General features: G+C 40.1%; 1 protein-coding gene across 1 annotated transcript in view; it reads right to left on the minus strand.

The window, feature by feature from the left end:
- Positions 1-3978: 3978 nt before the first annotated feature.
- Positions 3979-23909, minus strand: part of Sol1 — a 575562-nt gene continuing 555631 nt past the window's right edge. The window contains exons 11-13 of the mRNA XM_076794675.1: positions 17180-17387; positions 10465-10712; positions 3979-4112 (exon numbers count right to left, since the gene is read on the minus strand). Coding sequence (XP_076650790.1) covers positions 4054-4112; positions 10465-10712; positions 17180-17387 — 515 coding nt within the window. The 3' untranslated portion in view covers positions 3979-4053. The remainder of the gene's footprint in view (positions 4113-10464; positions 10713-17179; positions 17388-23909) is intronic.

Raw genomic sequence — 23909 nt, forward strand, 5'->3', positions numbered from 1 at the left:
TAACTATTATTCGTTCTAATTAAGTCGTTCTCGTACACATTGGATCAATTCCGCGAAACGCATGAAAGCCTGGCGATCGTCGCGAAACCGAACTATATCTCGATGGCGCAAATCAACACTACGGAATAACAATGCTCGACATCGCTTACTGTACACTGACTCGCATAAATATTTATACACTCGCCGAAGGAAGGTTCTGCGAATATGCGTTGTGTTAATCTAAACCGATATTTGCAATAAGACCCTTGCCCCTTAAGCTCCCAAGTAAATATAAGAATGTTCAAACAGTGTAGTTTCTAACAAGCGCTTCTCCCGCCATCTTTCTTTGCCTCAAAATGCCCATCCCTAAACTTCACTTGAGACACGTTCAAACGATCATAATGTTATAAAAATATATACTATTGTATTTGGCAAAGTCTACGGAATCGTTCTGTGTAAGAATCATTTGTGCACCTATTTATGGTTGCTGCAGAGAAAAAAATCTTAAAGTAGCAAGTTTGATCATTCAGAGTGTCAACAATATTTTTGCGTAATATACATTCGTGGAACTTTCCTGTGACGTGTGAAAATCCTTTCGCGAGTCCCAGTGTACATTTAATTTTGTTGCGTTCGACGCTTAGTGTCTGACATCAGGTTGTTAAATAACACCTTTTTGCGTTTTTTTTTTTCGGTAAAGACTCGGAAACGAATTTTTCTCGCAGGGTAATTAGAATACTGGCAGACAAACAGATGCGACTAGAAAACATTTCGCGTATTCTGCGTCGTGACGTGAAACATAAATTGCAAAGACTTGATTTACGACTTAACACGAGCAACAGGTGTGAGCATTTCTCGCGGGGGTTAACAAACTAATTTACCGATATACATACCGTCACAGACAACGAATCCGTACAGTGCGAAAGGACATAATTAGGTAGACTCAAGTTTGGAACGACCAAAGCTACGACTTGTCATTCTGCTCGTTTTTTAGTTAACTCCGTTACATCTGAGCTTATTGGTACGGAATAAAACAGTATAACTACGTATGTAGTGACAGCAGCTCGAACGGATTAAATATAACAGTATTTACAATGTGAATACTTACATGTAAGCATTTTATAGTGCCGATTTGGGTGTACAACTTCCTAATAGTGTTTTCTTTCTGTCATCCTCACCTCTTATAGACAACATATAAATAACAATGGATGCAAGCATTATTAACTGCCTCATATACATCGTACAGTCCGCCGTTCGACTTTCTCACACGCTCGGATACGTTCGTATCGTTACTTATCTCACAATCATACTATCATTTATAAATCAATTAGAAACTCGGGAGAAGTAGTTAACGCATTATAAACCTATTAAAGAATATTCACAGTAGTCTAACGTACACAATGACAGTATTACTACCTATTTATGTATCACTGGATACATGGATTTGATATTGTATTCGCAAAGAGAGTTTTCAATCCTCGATCGTGTGTTTCTACCGTTAGATCGGTTTTCATTTTTCTCCACGAACCCTTCGCGACGTTTTCTTTGGTTTTCGTATATTTCGTTTTTTTTTGTCTGTTTTTCCTTTCTGGTTTTTTTCTGGTGTACGTCGCGCGCAACGCACATTCAAACGAATTCAACGAATTCTCGGCCGGCGGATGTCGTAATTGTAAAAACCCACGCCGCTCTCTTATTGCTGTTACATTCGCCGCGATAAGCTCTCGAGAAAGCGCGGCTTGGCTTTAGTCCGCGAGAGTTTATAGTTCGAAATAATTTTCTGGGAAAGTGGCGGATCTTTGTGTGATAAAGTTCGCCAGAAACTACCGTTAACTCCGGCATTAATGAGTTTCTACCCGGCCGCCGCAGCGCCGCTGATGCATCTCTCCGTACAACTCCGTCGACTTTTACATCGACCGTTAAACATTTATCTTTATCGATTGCAACTCGAGCGGGCGATCTTTAGACGCGTTTTTACGCATCGTTCCCGGCCGATAATATTGTCTCATCCCTCCTCTGTTTCGTTTCACCTGTGCGAGCACCTCGCAAATGCCGGAACGTAATACAGTACAAAGTTCGTGATGTTCATTATGTTACAAGAGTTCTTTGCGAGACGGTGGGTTATCATTGTTCCCAGAAAATTACTTCAATCTACGCTGGTTATGTTGTGGAACTTGTCTCTACTAAAAAATCGGGAGCACTCTCTACTATTCTTCTATGTGATAAGTATACAGGTTGTCGTTTAACACCTCAGGGAGATCATTTCAAGTAACTTTCTCCGTTGCGAAAATGTTCTCCGCGGCGTTGTCGAGGAGTTATCAACGAAAATAATAATTTCTTAACAAAGCCGCGGAGAATATTTTGGCGAAGGAAAAAGTTGCTTCGAATGACCTCAGGAACCACCCCTTTCGAGGGTTTCCGACATTTTTGGGACACCTTGCATAGAACAATAACAGAGTAACATCTCTAACGAAACAGAGTTTGCTTAACACTACTACCACTCTTGATCAACTGAAGTAACAACTTCGAAAGGCTCCAAATTTTCTAGTGTAATTAAATCCCAGTTGATTACGCTTCCTTGCTCGGTTACGACACCCCCTTATCAAAATCTCGCTCGCGAAACGTTCTTCTTATTCAATCTGCGTTCGAACGGTTTATCCGGTCGCTTGGCAATCCGTTTTTCGTTTTTTTTTCTCGTTTTTGTTTTGTGTTCGTTCGTCATCTTTATATATTCTCTCGCGTACAATCAGACTTGTATACGTTTCTCTAATGAACTAAGAAGGAATGGAAACATCACAGTCGTATAGAGGATGTAATAATAAATGTGTGTCCGTACCGGATCCGTGTACTTAGGAAGGCAAATTTTTTCGTGTCTCTTATATCGTTCATTGTACGTTTGACTTTCGAATAATTCATCGAACGGATAGTTTCATAGCGATTTAATAAATTCGTTCCGTACAAGGAGAGAAACATGAATGGATCCATCATTCTTGGAACGCTTCAACGCTACAACAAATGATAGACATACCCTATTACATACACAACACGCATAACATTCTCTCTCTCTCTCTCTCTCTCTCTCTCTCTCTCTTTCTTTTCGCACGTGTTTATTACATTAATTAAGTACACTAGTTAGGGTGATCCTCGACTCGAAAACCAAAATGAAAATACGTTGATACATGTACGGGGTACGCTTTGGTCAGTAGTAAGCGAGTTCGGTTATAAAAATTCACTCGAAGAAACGAACGTTTCGGAAAATAGATCTATCTGTTACAAGGAATGAAAGTGTAACGCCAGAACTGTTAGAACTGATGGAATTCTTTACGAGCTACTCGATACATTTCGAAAAAGAAGTTACCTCTCTAAAAGAACGCCGCGAGATTTCGTTACATCCTCCTAATTCAACGCCGCGCGTTAATAATTATAAGACGAGCGAAGGAAAGCTACGATAGCAATCGATCTACGAATTAACTGTTCCGAATCGCGTACTTCCACGCGAACTACCGTGAACAAACGATAATTCTTCAGAACGACGGATCGTCGTCGGCGACGCGTCGTTCTTAAATCAGGCTCGAACAATTAAAGAAATTCGATATTCTATCCGGTGTACATGTAAGGGTGTTTCCAATATGCAGTCCGCGGATGCTCGGTCATCTTTGAAATTTCTTTGTCGAGAATTTTCCCTCTCCCCCCGTAGTAAGTTCGAATACAGTTTATTGCCAATAATTTTTCTCCGATGGTAGGTCGTGACGTGAATGGAGATCGAACCGGCGTCGTATCAGCGTGTCGATGAACCTAATAAATGAATTACGATGTCCCGTGTTGTTGTTGTTGTTGTTGTTGTTGTTGTTGTTGTTGTTGTTGTTGTCGTCGTCGTCGCCGGAAGATCGGCCGGTGACTATCCCGCCCCTGTGTTCGCGTCGACGCTTTTCACGACAATGCAGCAAACAATGTAGCGCGGCCACTTTCCTCGGCATTGCCGGATGACGGGAGAGATTTCAAAATGGCTCCTCCGGCCCCTCGAAGTTACAGTTCGTTGTAAATTGAGCCAAGACCCGTCCAACTAGTTACCGATCGTGATTAAAGCGGAACTCGACCGTGCAGCAGACTCGTGAGCAGTAACGCCATCATCGATGCGCCTGAAACACACAAAACGAAAACAAAAAATCGACCGAGCAAGACTCGTGATTACGCCAGGCCTCGATCATCGAGATAACGACCTTCTAAAAATCTTTTCACGTCTCCCGCGCGAACAATCATCCGGAGTTCGGAGAGTTACGCGATAACGAGCATTCAACACGAAGAAAATAACTTCCGATATACGACGGTCGTCCGCTTCTTTCTTTCTTATTTTTTCTTTTTTTTTACGACGTTCGCCTGAACACTCGTTTAAACGGATGACGCGATGAACGCGGAGAGGGAACAGTAGATCGGCGCCGATGAAACTCTCTTTATGAAGGCTTATTTTTAAATGGACGCGCGTAACGATCGAAATCGTAATATAGAAAGTAGAGTGGCCGCTGACATAAGCGAGTAACTGTAGGAGCGTCATTTTTTTCATTGGACTTGGGTACCGTGGTTTGATAGCTTACGTAGGCGGTAGGTTCACGCGAGTTTCACCTATCTCATTTATAAAAATGATCAGCGTTATTGGTAATAATTGTCGGTTACTTAATAACGAGGTTCTCACTTCACATCACGATCTGTGAGAAAAAATAAATGTGGGCTCTCCGCAATATTTAATATTAAGCTAAACTGGTAAATTTCTCTTTGTACATATTTTTTAAAGACACGTCTCTTTCTGTCCCATTAACTTGTCTTGGAAAATTACATTTTTCTAGAAAAATTCCCGCGGAGCAACATTTTAGCACTGCCAACCGAGGCAAATAAAGAAGAACAGTGTGAAACACGATTTGTCACGAAGAAATCAATAAGGAGTCGTTCTATCTTTTCAACCGGAGAACGTATTGATGTAACTCGCTGCTATCGCAACTGTAAAATTCACGACAATCAAAACGTGTTAAATGTTACACTGATTGAAGTGGGCCATTCGTTTTCGTTTTGGTTCCGAATCGAATCCCTTTTTTTTTCTCTCTCTCTCTGATCACTGCGATTCGAACCAGACGTTCGAATGAGTTTACAAGCGGCGAAAGAACATTTATATCCTCCGAACCGATGTGTTGTACAATGCGGTGCGCTTTTACAGCGAGGGGCGGGGGGAGGGAGGGTATCGCAGCATTTTTCGCGTTGATCTGCATCCTAAACGACCTGCAGGGATTTTCGTCCTGCTATGACACGACCATCGGAAAAATCCCTACATCGAGGCAAGCCGGTCGGACATATACCTTGAAAGTAATTGCGATCGAAGGTGTACACGATCCGGGGGAAGGGGGGACGGAGGGCGGAAGGGCCGGGGCGTCAAAGAGAAACGCGGGAAACTCTTCTGTACCGTAATGAAACGTTACGCAATTCTGTGCCGCGCGGTAAATAGAAATATCAGGTACCCGGCACTGCAATCAGTAACGTCGAACATTCCCAGCGTCTTCTGAACACGAGGAAATCGCTATGTTAATATCGCGCTATAAATACGGCCCGCCCATCGCCGTTCTATTTTGCAAGCCGGTTTCTGAAACAATGCAACCCAATTCAATTTGATCAGTCGTGTTTGGAGAGAGCGCGCGCCCAGCAATAATTGCCTCCATTTAGTTTCGACGGAGTATTTTTTTTTTCGGGTCCGGTTCAATTACCGGGCAGACTCTCAATAGAGGAAAATCGAACCGGACGCATTAATTACTTTCATGATCGACCAAATCTAGGAGCTTGCTGTTTGCCATCGCTGCGACCGTTACGCAATCGTATTTTATCTCTTAGTCCAAGCTGTCGCTGTGCTTTCTTCAGTTTCGAGCCTCTTCGCGGCGAATTTTTGTCGAAACAATTATTGAAGAACAACGGGGCAATGAACGAAAGAGCAATGGAAAAATGTGGTGATCTCAGATTTTAGCATTTCTTTGAAACAAGAAAAATGATCAAAATGCGATTCTTTTTCTCAACTTCTCTGATTTATTTCGGTCTATTGTTAAATATAACAATTAATATAACGAAAGACGCAATTTTTAAACGATTTTGCAGAGTAAGGTGCAGTAATTCCTGGTAATACAAAAATGATATAATTAAGGAAAGGGTATTAAAAAGTCTCAGGAGAATATCGGAATAAAAATTGTTAGGGAAGTTTACAGAAGTATTTCAAAAAAGAAGTAACTAAATTTTAATGAAACCAGTATGTGTTCAACTAAGGAATAAACAAAACTATTTCCTTCGAATAGTATAAATTTCGCAACAACTGAGTTGTTCGAGTTGTTTGAATAGTCTAATTGAAGTTTGTCGCGCGTCAACATTGACAAAATGGCTGATCTGTGCATTGGCCAGTGCGTGAATTGCAATGTTGAAATCCGCGCGGAGAACACATAGGGTCTAATAGGCCGTCGGCGGCCGCTAATGAATGTCGGGAATTAAAACGATGGCTCTCCGGACGATGATCACGATGAATTGTGGAGGAAGAATTAATAAGCGTAACCGCTAAGCGGCCGAGAAATAAGCGAGATATTCCCGTGAACGGGGATATTAGTTGGACAGTTACAGGGTGGAATACTTTTCGTAACGTGTAAACCGGATTCAATTTAAATTAATGCAAAGGTTGCCGGCGTGTGTGCTCCCCGCGCAATATCCGCCACCACCCGCCAACGTGCAAGTACATCCTGATTCGTATTTAATATGTCATTACATAAATTAAATTCATTAAATTAATGTACGGGTACGCGGCTACATCCTCGGCCACCACCTCTTTGATCGGATTCGTTGTAACTTACCGGTCGGTACGTTATTAATTGCCCTCTATCCGGTCCGTTTGAAAATCAGCGATTCATTAAGTCTACTTGTTGATTTTCCCTAATATTTTCGGACTTTTTAATACTTCCAGCCTCCGGCCTTTTATTATCGTTTTTACATGCAAATGTAATTAGTTTCCGTGTACGAACGTCCCCCTACGCACCCCCCTCCCCCTCTCCATCCATTCGGCAATTTCCTCGATTATACCGAAATCCTGGTACAGTAATTCCGATTCCATTTAACTTCCGCGGGATTCAATCGAACAATCTATTTCAGCTCCTTTTTTCGGCATTAATGTCTTCGTCGATTTATTCATAAATTGTGACCCGCGGAGGACTGAACGCCCGGCACCGGGACTATTACGCGCCGTAATGAATCGGTTTTATTAATCCTATCCATTACACGGCTGAACACAGAATCAAGTGTTCCCGCGCTGAGCTTTATTTAACCGGTCGTTTTTCTTCGCACCCTTCTTCCTCTGCATGATCAAATATTTCGTCTGTTACGCGGCCGTAATTATTAGATCGTGGATTTTATGCGGATTTGTCGGAAACGAGTGGGAGAAGTGGTAGAAACATTCCGACGATATTTGTCATATTATTTTTAATCCACCTGGACCTGTTAGGGGGAAATATCAATTTTTTAATTTTACCGCAGTTTGGTGAAATTCAGATCGGACATTTTTATTTTGCACGAAGAGCACAGAGTCTGGTAATCGTGAAAATAAAAGCGTTTCGATGCTGCTCGAAAAATCCCTATAATTTGATGTTTTTATTCAAACTGCGCAGAGTAACGCGTTAGCTACCAGCGGGCTCGTTTCCATAACAGCTTTTATAGTCATCAGAAGACTGCAGTTTTTTGTCCAGAATAAAATTTTTCCAAGTCGATTGTAGGTAAAAATTTTAAGGAATTTCTCTTCTCTTAATATTCTCAATATTACCAAAAATATAGTGTCGGATGAAAAGATGATAAAACAAAAAATAAACATGATTAAATAACAGCTCATATCTTGTACATTTCAATTTTACAAAGAGAAGACTGCAGTTTTTTGTTCAAAATAAAAATTTTCCAAGTCGATTGTAGGTAAAAATTTGATGAAAAGAAATTGCTCTATTTTCAATATTACCAAAAATATAGTGTCGGATGAAAAGATGATAAAACATGATTAAATAACAGCTGTTATTTTGTACCTTTCAATTTTACAAAGAGCAAGAAGAAGTTGGAAGCACGTCCCGAATGGATACTTGCAATTTCTTCTTTATATTCGCACGTGTTGTAAACTGCAAACCAATCGTAAAGACAAGAATCATGTTTCCCATGCATAAAGGGAAGCCGAACAAAACGCACAGAAACCTTTTGGGGCGATGCATTTTAAATTGTGCACGTGCAATTTTTCTTCGACGCTTTCGAAACGATCGCCATAAAGTCCGCGCACGCGCCTAACAGAAACCAGAGCTTTACGAAAGCTTTGCTTTCTTTCAGTGAGATTAATTACGCTACGCCACGTTGTTCGTTCGTTTTCATCTCGTCGGTCGTGAACAATTCAAGGTCGCCTTTTAATTTGTACACCTGTTATCGAATCTTCATGACCATCCGTAATCGGATTTTCAAGTGCAATTCCAATCTAGTAACTTTGATCTTCTGCGTTAAGTGAATTTTTATCGGCTTTAAAAGAAACGCTTGTTTAACGATTCAGTGTTTCATGGAATAATTGGCTTGCGAACATTTATTTTTTCGATGCTCATAGACTAATTCAATCTGATATTAAACAATTTAACTTGTCTGACCAGTGGATGTCTCTAATGATGTATCTGCTGGTTTTCACTACGTTTTACAACGAGTAATTGTAAAACTAAGGGGACTCAATTAAAGGGCGTGGAAGTAGAAAGTTCGCCCTTTGAAAGGAGCAGAAGCAGAGCGTCGTAGAATTGTTTTAGTCGAAGCTACAGACTTATACTTAGGAGTTTTTTCAATTTGTGCAGTAGTCTGCTAAACATTTGCAATCCAATGACGACAGAATAATTTTCGATGAATCGAATACAAGAAAAGGAGCTATTAAAATAATTATAGCTTTTGTTTGATAACAGTCGCGATCGACGGTTTGTCCGGCGTTTAGGTTGCTTTTTAAACTTAAGCTCCCGATTGATATTAACCTTTCCCCGGGTTCTGTTCGTGCGTATTCGTATTCGTGGTGGAACATAATATCTATCCTGAACAAAGCATAATATTACAAGCGTGTACATCCGCAACAGCCAGAGGGCTGATGCAGGAACCGGTATTTACTTCCTGTTTCCCATAGTGCCCTCGATTCGTCCGATTTATGTACGATTTAAGCAAACGTATCCATCCCCGGGGTGATTAATAATGGAAGAATGTACACAAAAACTCGATTTCTTCTATCGATGCCTGCAGGCCAGGTTTGGCCTATCGCAAATCCTCCTATAAATTGCATAAAATCTCTTTTCCACTGGTGCCAAGCTTCTGCTGTTTCGGATGTAAACTGTCTATTATTCATGGGATTGCATGATAAATCCCTGCAATCCAATGAGTGGCTCGAGTTTTTTTTTTCCCCTCCTCCAAAAACTGCTGTCCCCTGTTATCTACGCGCCAGCGAGATATTCACATGAATTTTTACATCTGTCAGCGATCTCCTTGCTCGGTTATGCACAAGTGGTATTATAAGAAATTTATGCGTCGCCGTTGCGACTCTCGGCGCGGAATTGTAATAGCGTTTGCATTGCAAATTATGTTTCGCGAGTGTTCCCCTAATCAATCTCGCACATCTATGTTCTAATATCAATTGACTCAATTATCACGCTTGATAGGATATTCGAGAATTGGTTTCACCAATTAATTACACGCACATTCAATTCAATATCTTTGTAGGTATTTTCTCACTTTACTTATTGAACTCTGATAAAAAATGTATAACGCAATACGAGAAAATCTCGTGTTAATTATAATGGACTGAAATGTTTAATGGTCCTCCGCGTTTTGTCATTATTAAAATTGTATGTCCCCCGTGCATTAATCACGCGAAAAGCATGTTTCACTCGAACACGTTTTTACTTAAATTTTAATATTATTAAAGACTCTGCAAGAGACATATTATCATTTATCGTACTGATGTTTACAAATTTTCTGTTTCGATCATTGTGTTTTTAATAATTACTCTTTTGTGACCCTTCGTGCATTGTTTAAGTAATTTCGAAGTGAATATGCCAGGTTTTCCATTAATATTTTCGAAAATAAATAACATCACAGTTCACCGAACAATTTTCGCAGTCATAACTCAGAATTAGTGTAAATAATGTGGAAAGAATTTTTTACCACTCTTTCAATAACTCTAGTAAATATTGTAACGCTCCTACAGTTTGCTCTTTCAATTTTCTCACGAAAATAATATATAGAAATGTTCTCTCATATTTTTACGAACGTTTCGATGCATCCTCGAAGGTATTTGATCGGACAGTGAATTTAATATATCTATTAACTAATTTCCGCGCGAAAAGAAATTAGCCAGAAGGGCGTGAAAACCCGAGGGAACGTAAAAGCCTCGGGTATGGAAAGAGACGAAAGTTGTGGGCAAAGGAAATTTAGTTGTACCTTTTAACGTTGACGCGTTACTCGTTGGTGGCTTTGTTGTATAATTTCCTTCTTCGTCCACAAACACGTAGCTGGCGTTAAATCCTGTTCCGTCGTATCTGTCATTACTTTTAAAAGTCACACGAAAGAACTTCCTGTCGCTTGCTACGTCGAACTCCTTCAGCTGGCCACAATGCCTCGGGTACTTCCTGTCCCTGGACATGTAATTTGAAAATTCGACGAAGTCGCTCGCAGACACCGGGTCGCATCTGAAAAAGTCATAATTACACGTGTCACAATCTGCAGAAAATTTCACTGCAGAAAATCCACTGAAAAATCCACAAGAATTAGACGACCGAACATTTTACAACTTCTTTCAAATACCATAAAAAAATAGTAATGAATATAGAGTGAGACAATTGTTTAAAAATGTGTGTAACAAAATTTATTATTAGACTGCGGGTCTTTATGCTAAATCTCATTTTCATAATATTTGCAGAGGTAGTAGAAAGCAGTAGCTACTTAAGCTTTCTTTTGCCCATCACTGTATATTTATGCTTCCGTAAACGATAGCCGGATTGATAACGATGTAAAAGTAAAGTTAACACAAAGGATTCCTCCGCGTGACACCAGCCCAAACGTACAAGCTTTTCGCCTACAGTCGAGCCTGTATATTATTACAGTCCTAAGCCCAATCCTCGTGTCCGGGCTGTGACATAGATCGTGTAGGGATATTATTTTCTTGTGATCGCGCCAAACGTAGAAATTAAACGTTTAAATCACATCGTGTTTAGTGTCATTTTAATCAGAAAAACGCCACAAATAAGTTGGCGAAAGTCCCATTGCAAAATAGTGAAAAATAGGGAAGTTTTGTAATTGGATCAGTAGTGGTTCACACCGATATGCCCGACCCGGTATCGGATTACGTGGCATGTTTACACTACTCGGCAGCTCGAGCTTCGCGGCACCTCGCGGGGTACGCCCCCCAGTGGAGGGGATAGGCGTACTGACCAAGACCGTGTAGCTCCGTTCGGCTTAGATCAAGACTTTACTGTACTTTGGTATAATATATCCAGTAACCGGTGGACTGGAAAAACCCGCTTCAGTTTTTCTGGCGCGAGAGAGCGCGTTAAGCAAATAAAACAGTGCTAATTAATTCCGCTGCGCTCGGCAATTTCAGAGCTCGCGTTTCTGTTATTTTTACGGTGGACAATTGGCTGGACGGTGGTGTTCCTTGGACCGTGTGCCTACGCTGCCATTAAAGTTATTTTCGCGCATCCGAACGGAACAAAAAATCGAAGTTGACAGCACGGTTGCTGCCGGCACGGCGCGGCGCGCCCGTCCTCCTCGCACCATGCAGAAATAAAACGTTGTTTCAGACGTTCCGCCGCGGCGTTCGCGAACTTTAATCACGGATTATGTAACCGGCGAATGGATTCGTTGACTCGGTTGAAGTGGCGGGAAATATTTATGGAGCACCAAGACCGGAATAAAATCTGAGGGCAGGGGAATATCCAAAGGATTCTGATTGTAAAGCCGCTCTCTCTCTCTCTCTCTCTCTCTCTCTCTCTCTCTCTCTCTCGCTCTCTCACCGCGACGCGGCACAGCGACTTCAACTACGCATGTATATTAAAGTTATGCGCGGGAAGAGCCAAGATTGAATTACTTATGGAATTGCCGGTCCACGGCTATGAAAGCAATTTATGGGCAGGCGCAAGAAGACCGAGAAAAAGCATTCGAACTACCCTCGATATTCACCCGTGAAAAGGTGAATATTTCAGGGCCATCCTCGCCCGGACACCTCGTCCTCTATGTATATCAATTTACGGGGGACTGTATAATGTTCAACTTCGTCGAAAATATAAATTTTCACCGAACGGCCGGCCAGCTTAGGCGGCCTTGAATAATACACCTGCGTTTGTATATTATACATAATAGAATCGGACGGCCGACACAGAGACTCCTCTTCCGTGTATAGTAGGTCGTCCCATAAATTTTAAGGGTTTCTAAATAGAGTGCTGTGCGGAAGGGTGCCTCGAAATTGATATAGTGATGTATTCCTCCGGTAATAAGCGGACAGAGGAGGATGTCCGCGTGAATTCATACTTTTAGGCGAGACCGGGTAAAAGCTACTGGGAATTTGTTATGCTCTTTCGAATTACGTCAACGCGTATTTTTCATGCGAACCGGGAATAACTACGGACTGGTAGCGTCATTATTATACTGCGGATTTTTGTATATTTATGACAATATTGGACAGGTGTTGTTTAAAACAGTAAAAAAAAAAAACGAAAGCAATTTCTATTTCCCTTTTGCAATTGATACAGAAAGTGTTTACGTTCAGAGGATGAAAATGTCAGAAGAAAAAAATTATTGAAAATTAAATGGTTTCCGGTCTCCAATTTTTCTAGGTTTTGTTCCCCGCGATAATTCAGAAGAGAATTGGATTTCATACGAACGTAATTAAAGCGAAAGCGACAAAGTTCATAAAGGATTATCATTGGAATCCCAAATATATTATCAGAAGTGACGCTAAAAAGACTGGCCTTAAAGGAGACTAGCTAGCATGCAGCTTATATCTATTAAAAGTTTCACTCGGAACAAAACTTCTTATGGACAGCATTTTTCTCGGGACCCGTGGGCTAATGTAGGAAGATAAAATTAAATGCCTTAATACTTCTCCCAGTAAATATGTAAGTACTTCGTAAAATTTTTAATTCCGTCGATTTTTAGTCCAGCGACCTAGTTTGTCATATTATAAACAAACAACTGGCACAAGTGGAACAATTTCAGTTTCGGCAATGATTTAAACAATTTTGATCTCGAAAGACCACCTTTTGTTCCTCAAATATTTGAATTTCCTTTTCCCGGGGGACTGGACGATGAAGTGTCACGGTGTTTCATTTTTTAAGACAAACAGAAGCCTGACAACAAAGGCACTGTTCATTTAAAACTTCGAGTTAGTTCGAAAGAATACTTGATATTTTTCTGGTCGATAACGAATTAATTTTTAGAGAGCAAACACGTAACAAAGTACGATATGCCTGACTTTCTATGGTCTAATGGCGTGTTCGGTTTTTCGAAAAAGAACATACACTGACACAATGGCCGTCCACCCCATTTTGAACACTCAAGTATAATAAATTGGGATTGACTATAGCAGAGTAGAGAGCTGCTATGGCTAGATCGTGGACTTTTAGACACATTTCCATTCTCAAAATAAAAAATTGTCCGTTTCAATTTCAAGGAACAGGAGAATAAAAATTTGTTTCATGTTCCGCTTATAAAGTGTCTATGAAAATTGTCTTGTTGAAAGAATCGTTGAGAATTTTGGTGATCTATGTATCGCAATTAAAGACGAAATGGAAACAGGTTATGGCAGGAATAAATGTAATCGATGATGCCGATTTATGCGACCGTTCCTCCAACGAAGAATGTATTCATTCCTGAAAATAATATATCGCGACGGTAAGAAGTATTGAGAGCAGAGCGATGGCGCTATTATCGCGAAAGGGGAAAAATATATCGTGACCAGTTCCTTGTACCGATGACATAAGTGGCAATTCCTGTGATAGATCATCATTCGGCCTTCTCGTTTGGGGACATATATTTTCGACTGTTTACTCGGGCTTGGATTTACGAGTAAGAATGTATCTTCCTTGTTCCGAAATGGAAACGCAATGATCTAAGGAACTGTCCTGTCCCCTTATCGCGCACACCCCTTAATCGAACTTCCGCTTGAACCATAATACAGTGACTCATGGAATTATTCGCCTGAGCGGAGAAAAACGCGGAAAATACTAAAAGAATTTTTCCTATAATATTTATCGAGGAACAGTTAAAACTAGCAAATAATTCGTAAAACAAAGCAGCACAGGTTAGAATTGCTTAATCGGTTTTCCCTTAATTACAAGAATTCGAATCGTTTGAAGTCATAATAATTTCCAGTGGGATCATTATTTCGAAATGTTGAAAATAGTTTCAAATATATCGATTAGATCGTTTTATTAAATGTTCTGGTTAAAATCATTAAAGTTCGTGTTACATTAACGCTTGAATTAACACTTGCATTAACATTTAAAAGAATCCTCTTAATAGGCGCTTCCGGCAGACAAAGTGTCAACTCCATTAACGAATTAAAAAGAGTTTACGACTGGTACGACACTCGTCAGATTTTGTGTGTCAAATCGAGGCCGAATTCGAGGCTTCGCAGGATCGATGAAGTCCGCGAGACCTACTTTTCGAGTTTCCTTTTGGCGCGATTGTTTAAAAGTTCGAGCGAAATTGGAAAAAAAAAACACAGGACTAATTAGCGGTTCCCCCGCGGTAATGAACGAAGCGACGCGTTACAGTGGGTTATTGATGGCGATTTAACGCGATCCAATTAGGGATCGTTGTGTGGTCGGCTTCTTCTTTCCCCCCCGTGATAGTATTTCGATTTCGCGTCCGATCGTAGTGCCTCGGTGCCAGGTTTTGTTCTGCTGTTTCTACGCTAATTAAACTCGCTTGTTAATCAGCTCCATCCGCGGAGCCACCGGAGCCAGTGACGCGAACACTTTACGTTTTGATGGACGTTCCGGGCCTATCGGTTACAAAACGCTGGGCTTCTCGGACACTGAACGTCTCGAACGGGCAGCTCGAAACTTTGTTTGGCGCAGTTTGATTTAGTGGAACGTCGAATTATATCAGGAAACCAATCGAACTAGTATCGAATCTCATCCAGTAGACTTCTAGTTGACTAAGGATGCTCACTTTGTCTCACCTCGTCCTCCACGGTGACGAAAAGGCAGTCGGACCGGAATCGATACATCGGATTCCAGTCACGATAGAGTTGTCGGTTTATCTCGTCTGCACGATGGTTACGTTCCTCTGTACTCTTATATTGTTCCCAAGTTTCTCCTTTATTAGATTTTCAGAGTTATTGCTTCATACTCCCCCTTTTATGGGGAATTATATATATTTTTTTTTTATTTTGCGGCGCTCGTGGAACGAAGTGAAAGAATTCTTTGATTAATAATACAGCTTCGCCCGAATCGAATTTATTATCACGTGTAGGCATGTATAGAATGGTTAATTTCGAATAGCGGCGTTAAACGAATTTAATTCTTCTCGAAGTGAAACTTATTGGTCAAAGAAAGCACAACATTGTGAATACATCTGCAGAAATTAAAAATACTGTGGTATTATTTTCAACCGTATTGGTTATATTAATTATCCTATCAATTAAGTAGAAGTTTTTCGTGGCATTTATGTCTCCAAAGAGAGTTATCGATATGATTTTCTGAAACTGTTCTTAACGATCCTCCTTCGTCCTCAATTCTCGAAGAGAATTCCGTTATTAACGTTTCCCAGATAGAAGAGAGAACAGATGGTTAATTATACACGAAAAGAAACTATCTTACAGCCGAACCACAGACGTTTATGAAAGTTCATATTCTCGGGGGAATTGCCCAGGGAAGGAAGAGTATGAAAGAAAAATTTTATCTGTATTTTGCGGATTTTATTAAATGCGGAAGATCGAGAATGTTTTAATATAATATTTATTTTCTTGTTTATTTCATTCCGTACTCGTCTCTCCTGTATTAATATCAGCTCCTCTTGGTCAATCAATAATTCTAGAAATTCTGTTCTTTCTATTTTAAATGAGCACGCGTTACGGTGAAAGTATTCATTTCTTCACTGGACATTCTTTAGACGCATGAGATATTTAACGTAAAAGCGATCAAAATGGACGGTGAAACTGTACGTGTAGATATATTTTATTAAACGTAATGCTCGTATTTCTGTTATCTCAATCCGATAAATCATTTTTACATATATTTCTCTTTTCAACCGTCCGATTGAAATAATACCGAAACTTCTGTTTATTCAGCTCATTGTCGGAAAATCATTGCGGGATATGTTGATTAATTTATCAAATAAAATTCGTCGAATCGACGGAGTAAATTGCGAACAAAACCAAGAAATTAATACATCATCGCAGAGAGCCAAATAAATTCTTCGAAGTTTATTATCTTATTTATTATCGTTAGTTCCTTTATACATACTGTGCGTGCCGCACAAGAAGTGAAAGGGTCACGCCTCTAGCTGCGCTATTGGCTAAAGCGGTCGCACAACTACGTAGCGTGTGACGTCAAAGCCTAAGGATTGGCCTACTGGAGCGTCAACGAGCACAATAGGCGGAGCGAGCGAATGACCCTTTGCCCTTGCGCCGTGAGACTTCTTGCGAGGCACGGACAGTCCACACTTGCAAGTAGAATATCATTATTTATTCAGAGTTTATTCAATTCCAAGTAAGGAGCAAATCAATGTTAAGAAATCATGTAAACTCTTTCTTCTCAGTTTTGTTATACAAGCCACCACATCGGATTTTATACATGTACATGTGACAAAAACCAGTTGGTACTTCATGTCCAAAGAAAGATGGAAAGGAGCTGCAGTGTGTCTACTTTTTGGTGCATTGATGCAAACAGTATTTATTTTGCATAAAGACCCACCGCTAATTATGCTTTCACAGTTAGGTAGATTCAATGTTAATCGTGCCATAAATCTTCTCGCAGACGACTCTCCGGCATTAACTCGTTCGGAAATGGAGAGTTTCGCGTGAAGAATCGTCGCGCCCCAGATTTTCGACTTATTCTTTCATGCAGATTCGCTACTTTCGCGGGTTCTACAGCGAGGTCGCGAGCACTCTCTCGGTATAAATGTACACGGGGAGTAATGAATTCTGACTTACGGTAGTACTCCCTCGATGTCGAAGAAGTGGAAGTGAAGATGGACACGTTCAGTCGGCAGGCCATTAAAGAAATAGTGGCATTCGGTGTTACGTGGGTACAGTCCCGGGTAGTTTGGCGACGCGAACGTACCGTTCCTTGTCTCGTTGCTGTTATAAACAAAGGCACAGGGATATTGCGCCTCCTGCCGACCCGTAGTTATGCCAAAGTCTGAAACAGCGAAACAATGTTGCGTTAATGTCCTCTAAATCTTCTGTGCTACTGAGAATAAACTTTGACTGTGCAGAAATAGCCCCCCTCCCTCTCTCTCTGTCTCTATCTCTCTCTGCCTCTCTGTTCGAGATATGGCCAGTGCGCCGCGTTTCACCGAATAAATATGACGTTCCGTGAGCTCGTTAATTAAATAGCGCCTATTCCGTGTATTTAATTGCGGAAAGAAGGAAGTCTGTAACTTCGAATCGACCGTGCAGTTACCTTTTACCTTCCACCTTCACTTGTTTAATGAAAAGTCGCTCAAAGAGTTCGGCCTTAGACGCGGAACAATAGGGGTGGCTGAGAAGTTTCAACTCCCGGGCACCGCCGAGGCTGATTAACTCAGTATTACGTATAATTATTTTGATATTGTTTAATAAGACAATTGAACTTTAGTAATATTGGCCAACGAATATTCCATCTTTGCGCGCGTGCTGTCTCGCAGTTAATATTATTTCTTAGCGTCACGCGATTCTCAGCTGCTTCTTCGAATCGAATTTTTAACGGAGACATATACAGTCTTCGCTGTGTTATACATTTTCTTGAGAATGAGAAGACATGTTTTGTACAACGCTTGAACAGATAGGAAACATCGGATAGGTGTCCATGAAACACCAACGAATTAATCGATAAAAAAAGAAAATTAAATAAAAATGAGTACATAATTTTGTAGAAAATGTGGGCAGGTTTATATTGACCCGTAAATTGTGCAAATAGTTATGCAGTATATTGGAGACAGTTGACATTTCGATCCGCGGTGAACTGAAATTTTCCTCGAAGCATGAGCGTAATTAGATTTTGCGATTACACGCAGCTGTGTATAACGTCGACTGCGTAGGTTTAGAATGTTTCAGCGAGTCAACGGGGCCACCAATTATTACTTTACACGGACTCTTATTAGCTGTATTTGCTCATTATTCGATTACTTCGTGATGTTTATGATTGCTGGCGCGGCCGTTGCTATCCATCTGGTACGCTTAATAAATATTGACGTTCGCTAATGAACAGTCAGACGTCCGAAATATAAAGCACCACCGTCATAATCGCTATACTGTAACACGATGAGCATTAATAAACAACAGGGGCATAATTGCTTACGTATTATTAACTAGACGTTCGAAAACCAAACGCTGGGACCGGCTACCTCAATTTGCCAATGAATATACATCTCGCCCGGTGATCAGAATGCGATGCACTATCGCACTGACTGATACGCCGATGCTTTAACGTATAAATCATACCGCATGATTTAATATTTCGCGGTAAATATTGGCAGTCGCTTTCGTAGTTAATGTATTTTCTGTGACAGTGTTCTTCGGCCGAGATAACGTTCGATCATCCATTGATTGATATTCTACCAGGCATTTTTCTGCCATTGTTCGAAGGATTAGAGTCGTGCGGTGTCTAAATCCGAAATTGTTTCGTTGGATCATGGACAGCGAGGATTTTTTTCGACAACGTATATGAAAATCTACTGGAAATGATTTAAGTCGCGCCGGAAGAGCTAACAATAAAGTAATTGCGACTTGTCGAAACAAAAAGTACTGCAAGGTGAAAGTTTGTTTCATCCATTTAGAAGTAACAGTGGACAATTTGTGAAAGAACATTATTAACAAAAATCATTTTTCTCTAAGAAATTGGAGATCGTGGACGTCCCGAATACTCGCGGAAGGAAAAAGTAAAATAGTAATATCAATTGCACAATTTATTGGCAATTGTTGATTTCGCTCCCCCCCTTTTTTTTTGGAACAGAGTTATGCGCGACAAGTGGTCGCAATTTCTGTTATCTGTCGAATGACCGAGCGTCGCAGGACTTCTAGACGAGAGTGTACACCTTGACTGCATCGATCTAGACCGGGCGTTAGTCAGAATCGTTGGATCTCGGCTCGCAACTGAATATTAAAGCTTCAAAGCGAAATGGGTTAATTATAAGATCAGGGGTCGTCAGGGCTCGTTTGAAATGGTTCAGTATGGTCGTTGGAATTGCCGCGGAACTTCTCTCCGGAGTTCCTAAAGTGTGATTCTACCAACATGTACGTCGGGCCAAGTTTCTTCGCGGTTGTAAACATCGAGTAATAAGCTTTCGCGGACGCGGCGCACTTTTGCGCTTAGTTAGCCGTATTTGTTACGGAGACGATGTGCATCAACCGCTCGACTTATGCATTAAGAGAGACGAGAAGTCGAGGAAGCGTCTTGCGAATGATAAAGCGCTCCTAGCTGGCAGCTCTCTCTCTCTCTCTCTCTCTCTCTCTCTCTCTCTCTCTCTCTTTCGCTTCAAATAAGCGTGATTCCCAAAGCCTTTATGCAACTAGAAATTGTTCCCCCTTCGTTGCTAACTTCGAGCCAACTGCATTGTTCGAACTAAATTCGTTCGAATCAATTATTTCGGCACAAAGAACTGTGGCGTTTGCGTGCGCCGAATAACTTTTAACGCCTTGCCGTACAATTTTCCATGCGACTACAATGATTAGTATGTTTACTCGAAACATCGGTCACAAAAGAAAAGTATCTTCTTTTGCTGTTAGCCAATAAGGCACACTTTTTATGCCCCTTTTCAAAGAACTGTGACTCCTACAAATTTCAAGTATTTTTTGACTTCAAAAAAATGGGGAAACCGCTCAATACAAAACTGTTGTCCGATTGGTTTATAAAAATTTGCAAAGTCTATGCAATGACGCTCTGGGCCAGAAGAGACGACACTCCTAAATGTTTTGAGTTTCGCAATCAGACGAAATAAGTAGTGCGATATTAAATTATTTATGGACGGATATGAAACTGACGGATGTCACAGCAGATCCATAAGTAATAATGATTCGCCACGCCGGTGAATTGAATTTTAAATTCCGGCGATTTTAAATTGCTAATATGGAAATCGATTGTACATGTCGTAGAATGGTGTGCGAGTGTGGCATGTTAATATTAATTCAAGAGGAGCCCATAAAAATAAAATGATAATCTGGTCGATCTATTTTCATAAAATTCAAAGTACTGTAAACAACATTGTCGTACATCCCCGCAGCAAAATATTCGTCTTAATTAATGCGTACATATGCAGCAATGAAGTTTGCTCGGCGTGTTAATTCTCTATAAGTTCGCGAAATTCGAAACTCGAGGCGAACAAAATATTTCATATTAAAAAATTTCAGAAGATCAAAGGCGCTCGGCACTTTAAAGAATTTTTTAATAAACTACAAATTTTCCAAGTTGTCCCAGAGTTTCAAACCTGTTTCAGTCTGGGGACGTGCCGAAACCGTTTTTAAAACTCCGTTCTCTTGATTTTTACGAAAAATTTACGCTCCTAGATGAACAATGGAGGAGCAGTGTTTCGGCTTCAATGGACGTGTAAATAGCAGCTTGCTTAAGATTTAAAGCGTAAAATACTCGCGAGGTTTTTGTCTCTCATGAAAACATAATTGGATTGCATACTCTGTCTCTCTAGAGTTTTATGCAGTGCATTATTCATCGCAGGATATTCATTCGCTTGTAAGCGTTTGATACCTGTCGCGATGGATAAAAAGAACTTTAATTTTCCGGGAATTTGAATTTACCATTAAACGGAGCTGCATCAAAAAAGGGACAGATTGCCGTTTCATTTCTGCAAATTGTTTTAACAATGACACTTCCAGCGGAAATATAGCATACTTTGAAGAAGATGTATTGAACACGTTAATTTATTGGGCGAATGAAACGTTTGAAACCGAAAGACGCGATACGGATTGCAATGTGTTTGTTTAATATTTCATCAGATAAAGTGTTGCATCGTACCACACGCTGTATTTGGTATTCATGTAAATGATAACAATCCTGTTACGTAACGTGCGTTACGAAAACTTGATTGTTACAGCATCAAAAGAATTCCGAATTGAATATGTTGTAGTTTAATGCTTTGGTCCGCGCGCTCTATGAATTTTGCATCATTGTAAATGTGCATTGTGTTAAATTTCCGTAACTCTGACATTGTAATGTTTAGGATTTATTCATTTTTCATAAAAAGGAAAGGTGAAGGGCTGTTAAGACATTGGAAGAAGTTAAATGAAAAATTTTGATTTACTTCCTACTTCTTACAATTGATTTGGAAAATGTTTAGTTTGGTGGAAAATTGCGCAGTGTGGTAATTTTGCTGGCATGACAGTTTACGTGGAACTGTATAAACAGTCGAACGATATGGCACAGCGTCTCACTTTCATCGTAACGCTTCTACCGGCCGATATTGCTTTTTAAGTCGCAAATTATTGGCAAATCTTAGTTTAATAAACGATAATGGGGGGAACCGGAGCTGCAGTGTTTTCCGCTATAAAAATTTAAATTTGATATTTTCTTGGAGAGTGTGCGGGGTGCCGGTTATGAGTCAACTAGACTTCCTCCAGTGCTTTCCTAAAGACTCTGTAATAGTACCAGCTCGGCCGTTCCCGTGACTTCCTGTCGCGTAAACAACGAGCTTCCGTGTGATTTTAATAAACATTGTCATTTACGGGAATCGCCAGATTAGTGGAGCGCCAAACAAGGAGAATTGCAATGCAACAAATAAGATTGTTGATCCTTGTGCGAAAGAAAACTTTCTGTTCGAATCGCAAGAAAAAGTTTCATTCTTTAATTTGTTTACCTGCAGCTACATAATTCAATTATTTCTTTCCGGATAATCCTTTAAAAGCAGATTTTGAATCTCTGGTAAGTAATGCGTGAAAATTATTTTTTAACTGTTTTTTACATTTTTCTTATTCATTTTTTTCATACATGCAGAGAATTCATAGTGTACCAATAAACAGTTTATGGATTTTTTCTGCGTACGGAGCATGCATGAGTGGTCGAATCGACGATAAAATGAAAATTTCAATAGAACGTTGCAGTCATTTTTCATAATCTAATGCATAAAATTCGACGCAGTGGAAAAAAATAAAATTTTATGGAATATAATTCTATTTCAACTTTTTATATAGGCCATGTGTACGTCGATACATTTTTGAACATTTCTGTGCAATCAAGTTATTGCAGAGATATGCGAATTCGATGCTTGCATTTGACTATTTTCAGAGCAATTAATTTTACTAGTCAAGCAAGTCGTGCCAAATATCATGTAAATGAAGCCCTCGCGTTAATGATTCTAATTCATTGATTGCAACACCAGTGGATTGCTTTCACGGACGGTGTTTTTGAAATTTCACACGTTCACACGATTTTACAGATTTCAAAAAATTTTTCTACACGTTCATTTCAACGTGATATTTTGAAGGGATGTGTCTCTCCCTTTACAATGGCCTCCCAAAAGTTGATCTTCGTTTTGAAAAAAAAAACTGAGGTCCGTAATGTGAAGTAGAGAGTTCACCGTGTAAAATGGGAATTAAATAGTTTTTTACTCGAAATTAGGAAGATCGATAATTTTTCTGTAACAATTCGGTGCTCCTCTAATTTTGTGCATTCGTTCTCTTCTTTCTTTTTTGACAATGTAATACTCGAATATTTGCTAATTAAATTCGCAGATGCAAGAAAAAATTAAATTTTTGATAAAATTTATTTTTAAAACGACGAACGAATTTCTCGCGATGAAGTATTGAATTCTCTGATCATTCCGTCTATTTTCTCGATGCGAAGATTCATTTTGCCGGGTATACGTCGAGGGTTCGCGACGATATGAGGATTCTCCGCAATTAGAAGGAAGCACGCGTATCATTTCGCGATTTTTACGATTGTGTCAGCTCCTGGAGAGACTTCCAGCGTCGAATTGAGCGTTGTGCTGCACGGGGACTATTGCGAGCGTTTAGCATCCGGCATAATGGCGGCATACCAGCGAAACGTTGTGCTGAATACACGTATAACCCGCACACACTGTGTTCCGCACATTTCCGTTTTAAAGGCCGCGCCTCTGTATTTTTGGAAACAACGAACTTGGCTCTCGCCCTTCTTCCGAGCGTCGTTCTCACGTGACACCTTAAATATTTTTCCTGACGCTCACAAGCGGACTGCGGATCTTTATGCAAAATAAAAACGTTGTAGATCGATTGCGGGAAATGGGAATTGCGTAAAGATTTATTTTTAAGAATTTTGTTGTCAGTCATTTTGTTTAAGAATTTCACGAATTGTTCTATTTTGTCTTCTTTGAAGTTGTCCTATAGCATTGGACAGATTTTGAAACGGTCTCTCTGGATTCGGTGTTCCGGGCAGTATGGTAGCAGATGTTCCGCCGTAATTATTGAGTTACAATGTGTACAAGTAGCTGCTGGGTTCCTTGATAGCATATGTGAGTGGGTATTAAATATGCAAAATAGCAAGTGGCAGCACTGCTATACTAAACAGGTACGCTTAATTTTGTTCGTTGCACGGGAAATGTGAAACGCAGTGTCCGTCGTGAATAACTTTAAACGATTTTTATCAATTTAATTTTAACCATTTAATTTGCTGTATAACATGCTATTAAACAAACTTAACTTCAGAAGAAAAAGGAGAATTACTTTCTGGTATGAGTTCAATAAACTTTCGAATTTA

The sequence above is a fragment of the Halictus rubicundus genome, chromosome 10, assembly GCF_050948215.1.
Source record: "Halictus rubicundus isolate RS-2024b chromosome 10, iyHalRubi1_principal, whole genome shotgun sequence".
NCBI classification, from domain to species: Eukaryota; Metazoa; Arthropoda; class Insecta; order Hymenoptera; family Halictidae; genus Halictus; species Halictus rubicundus.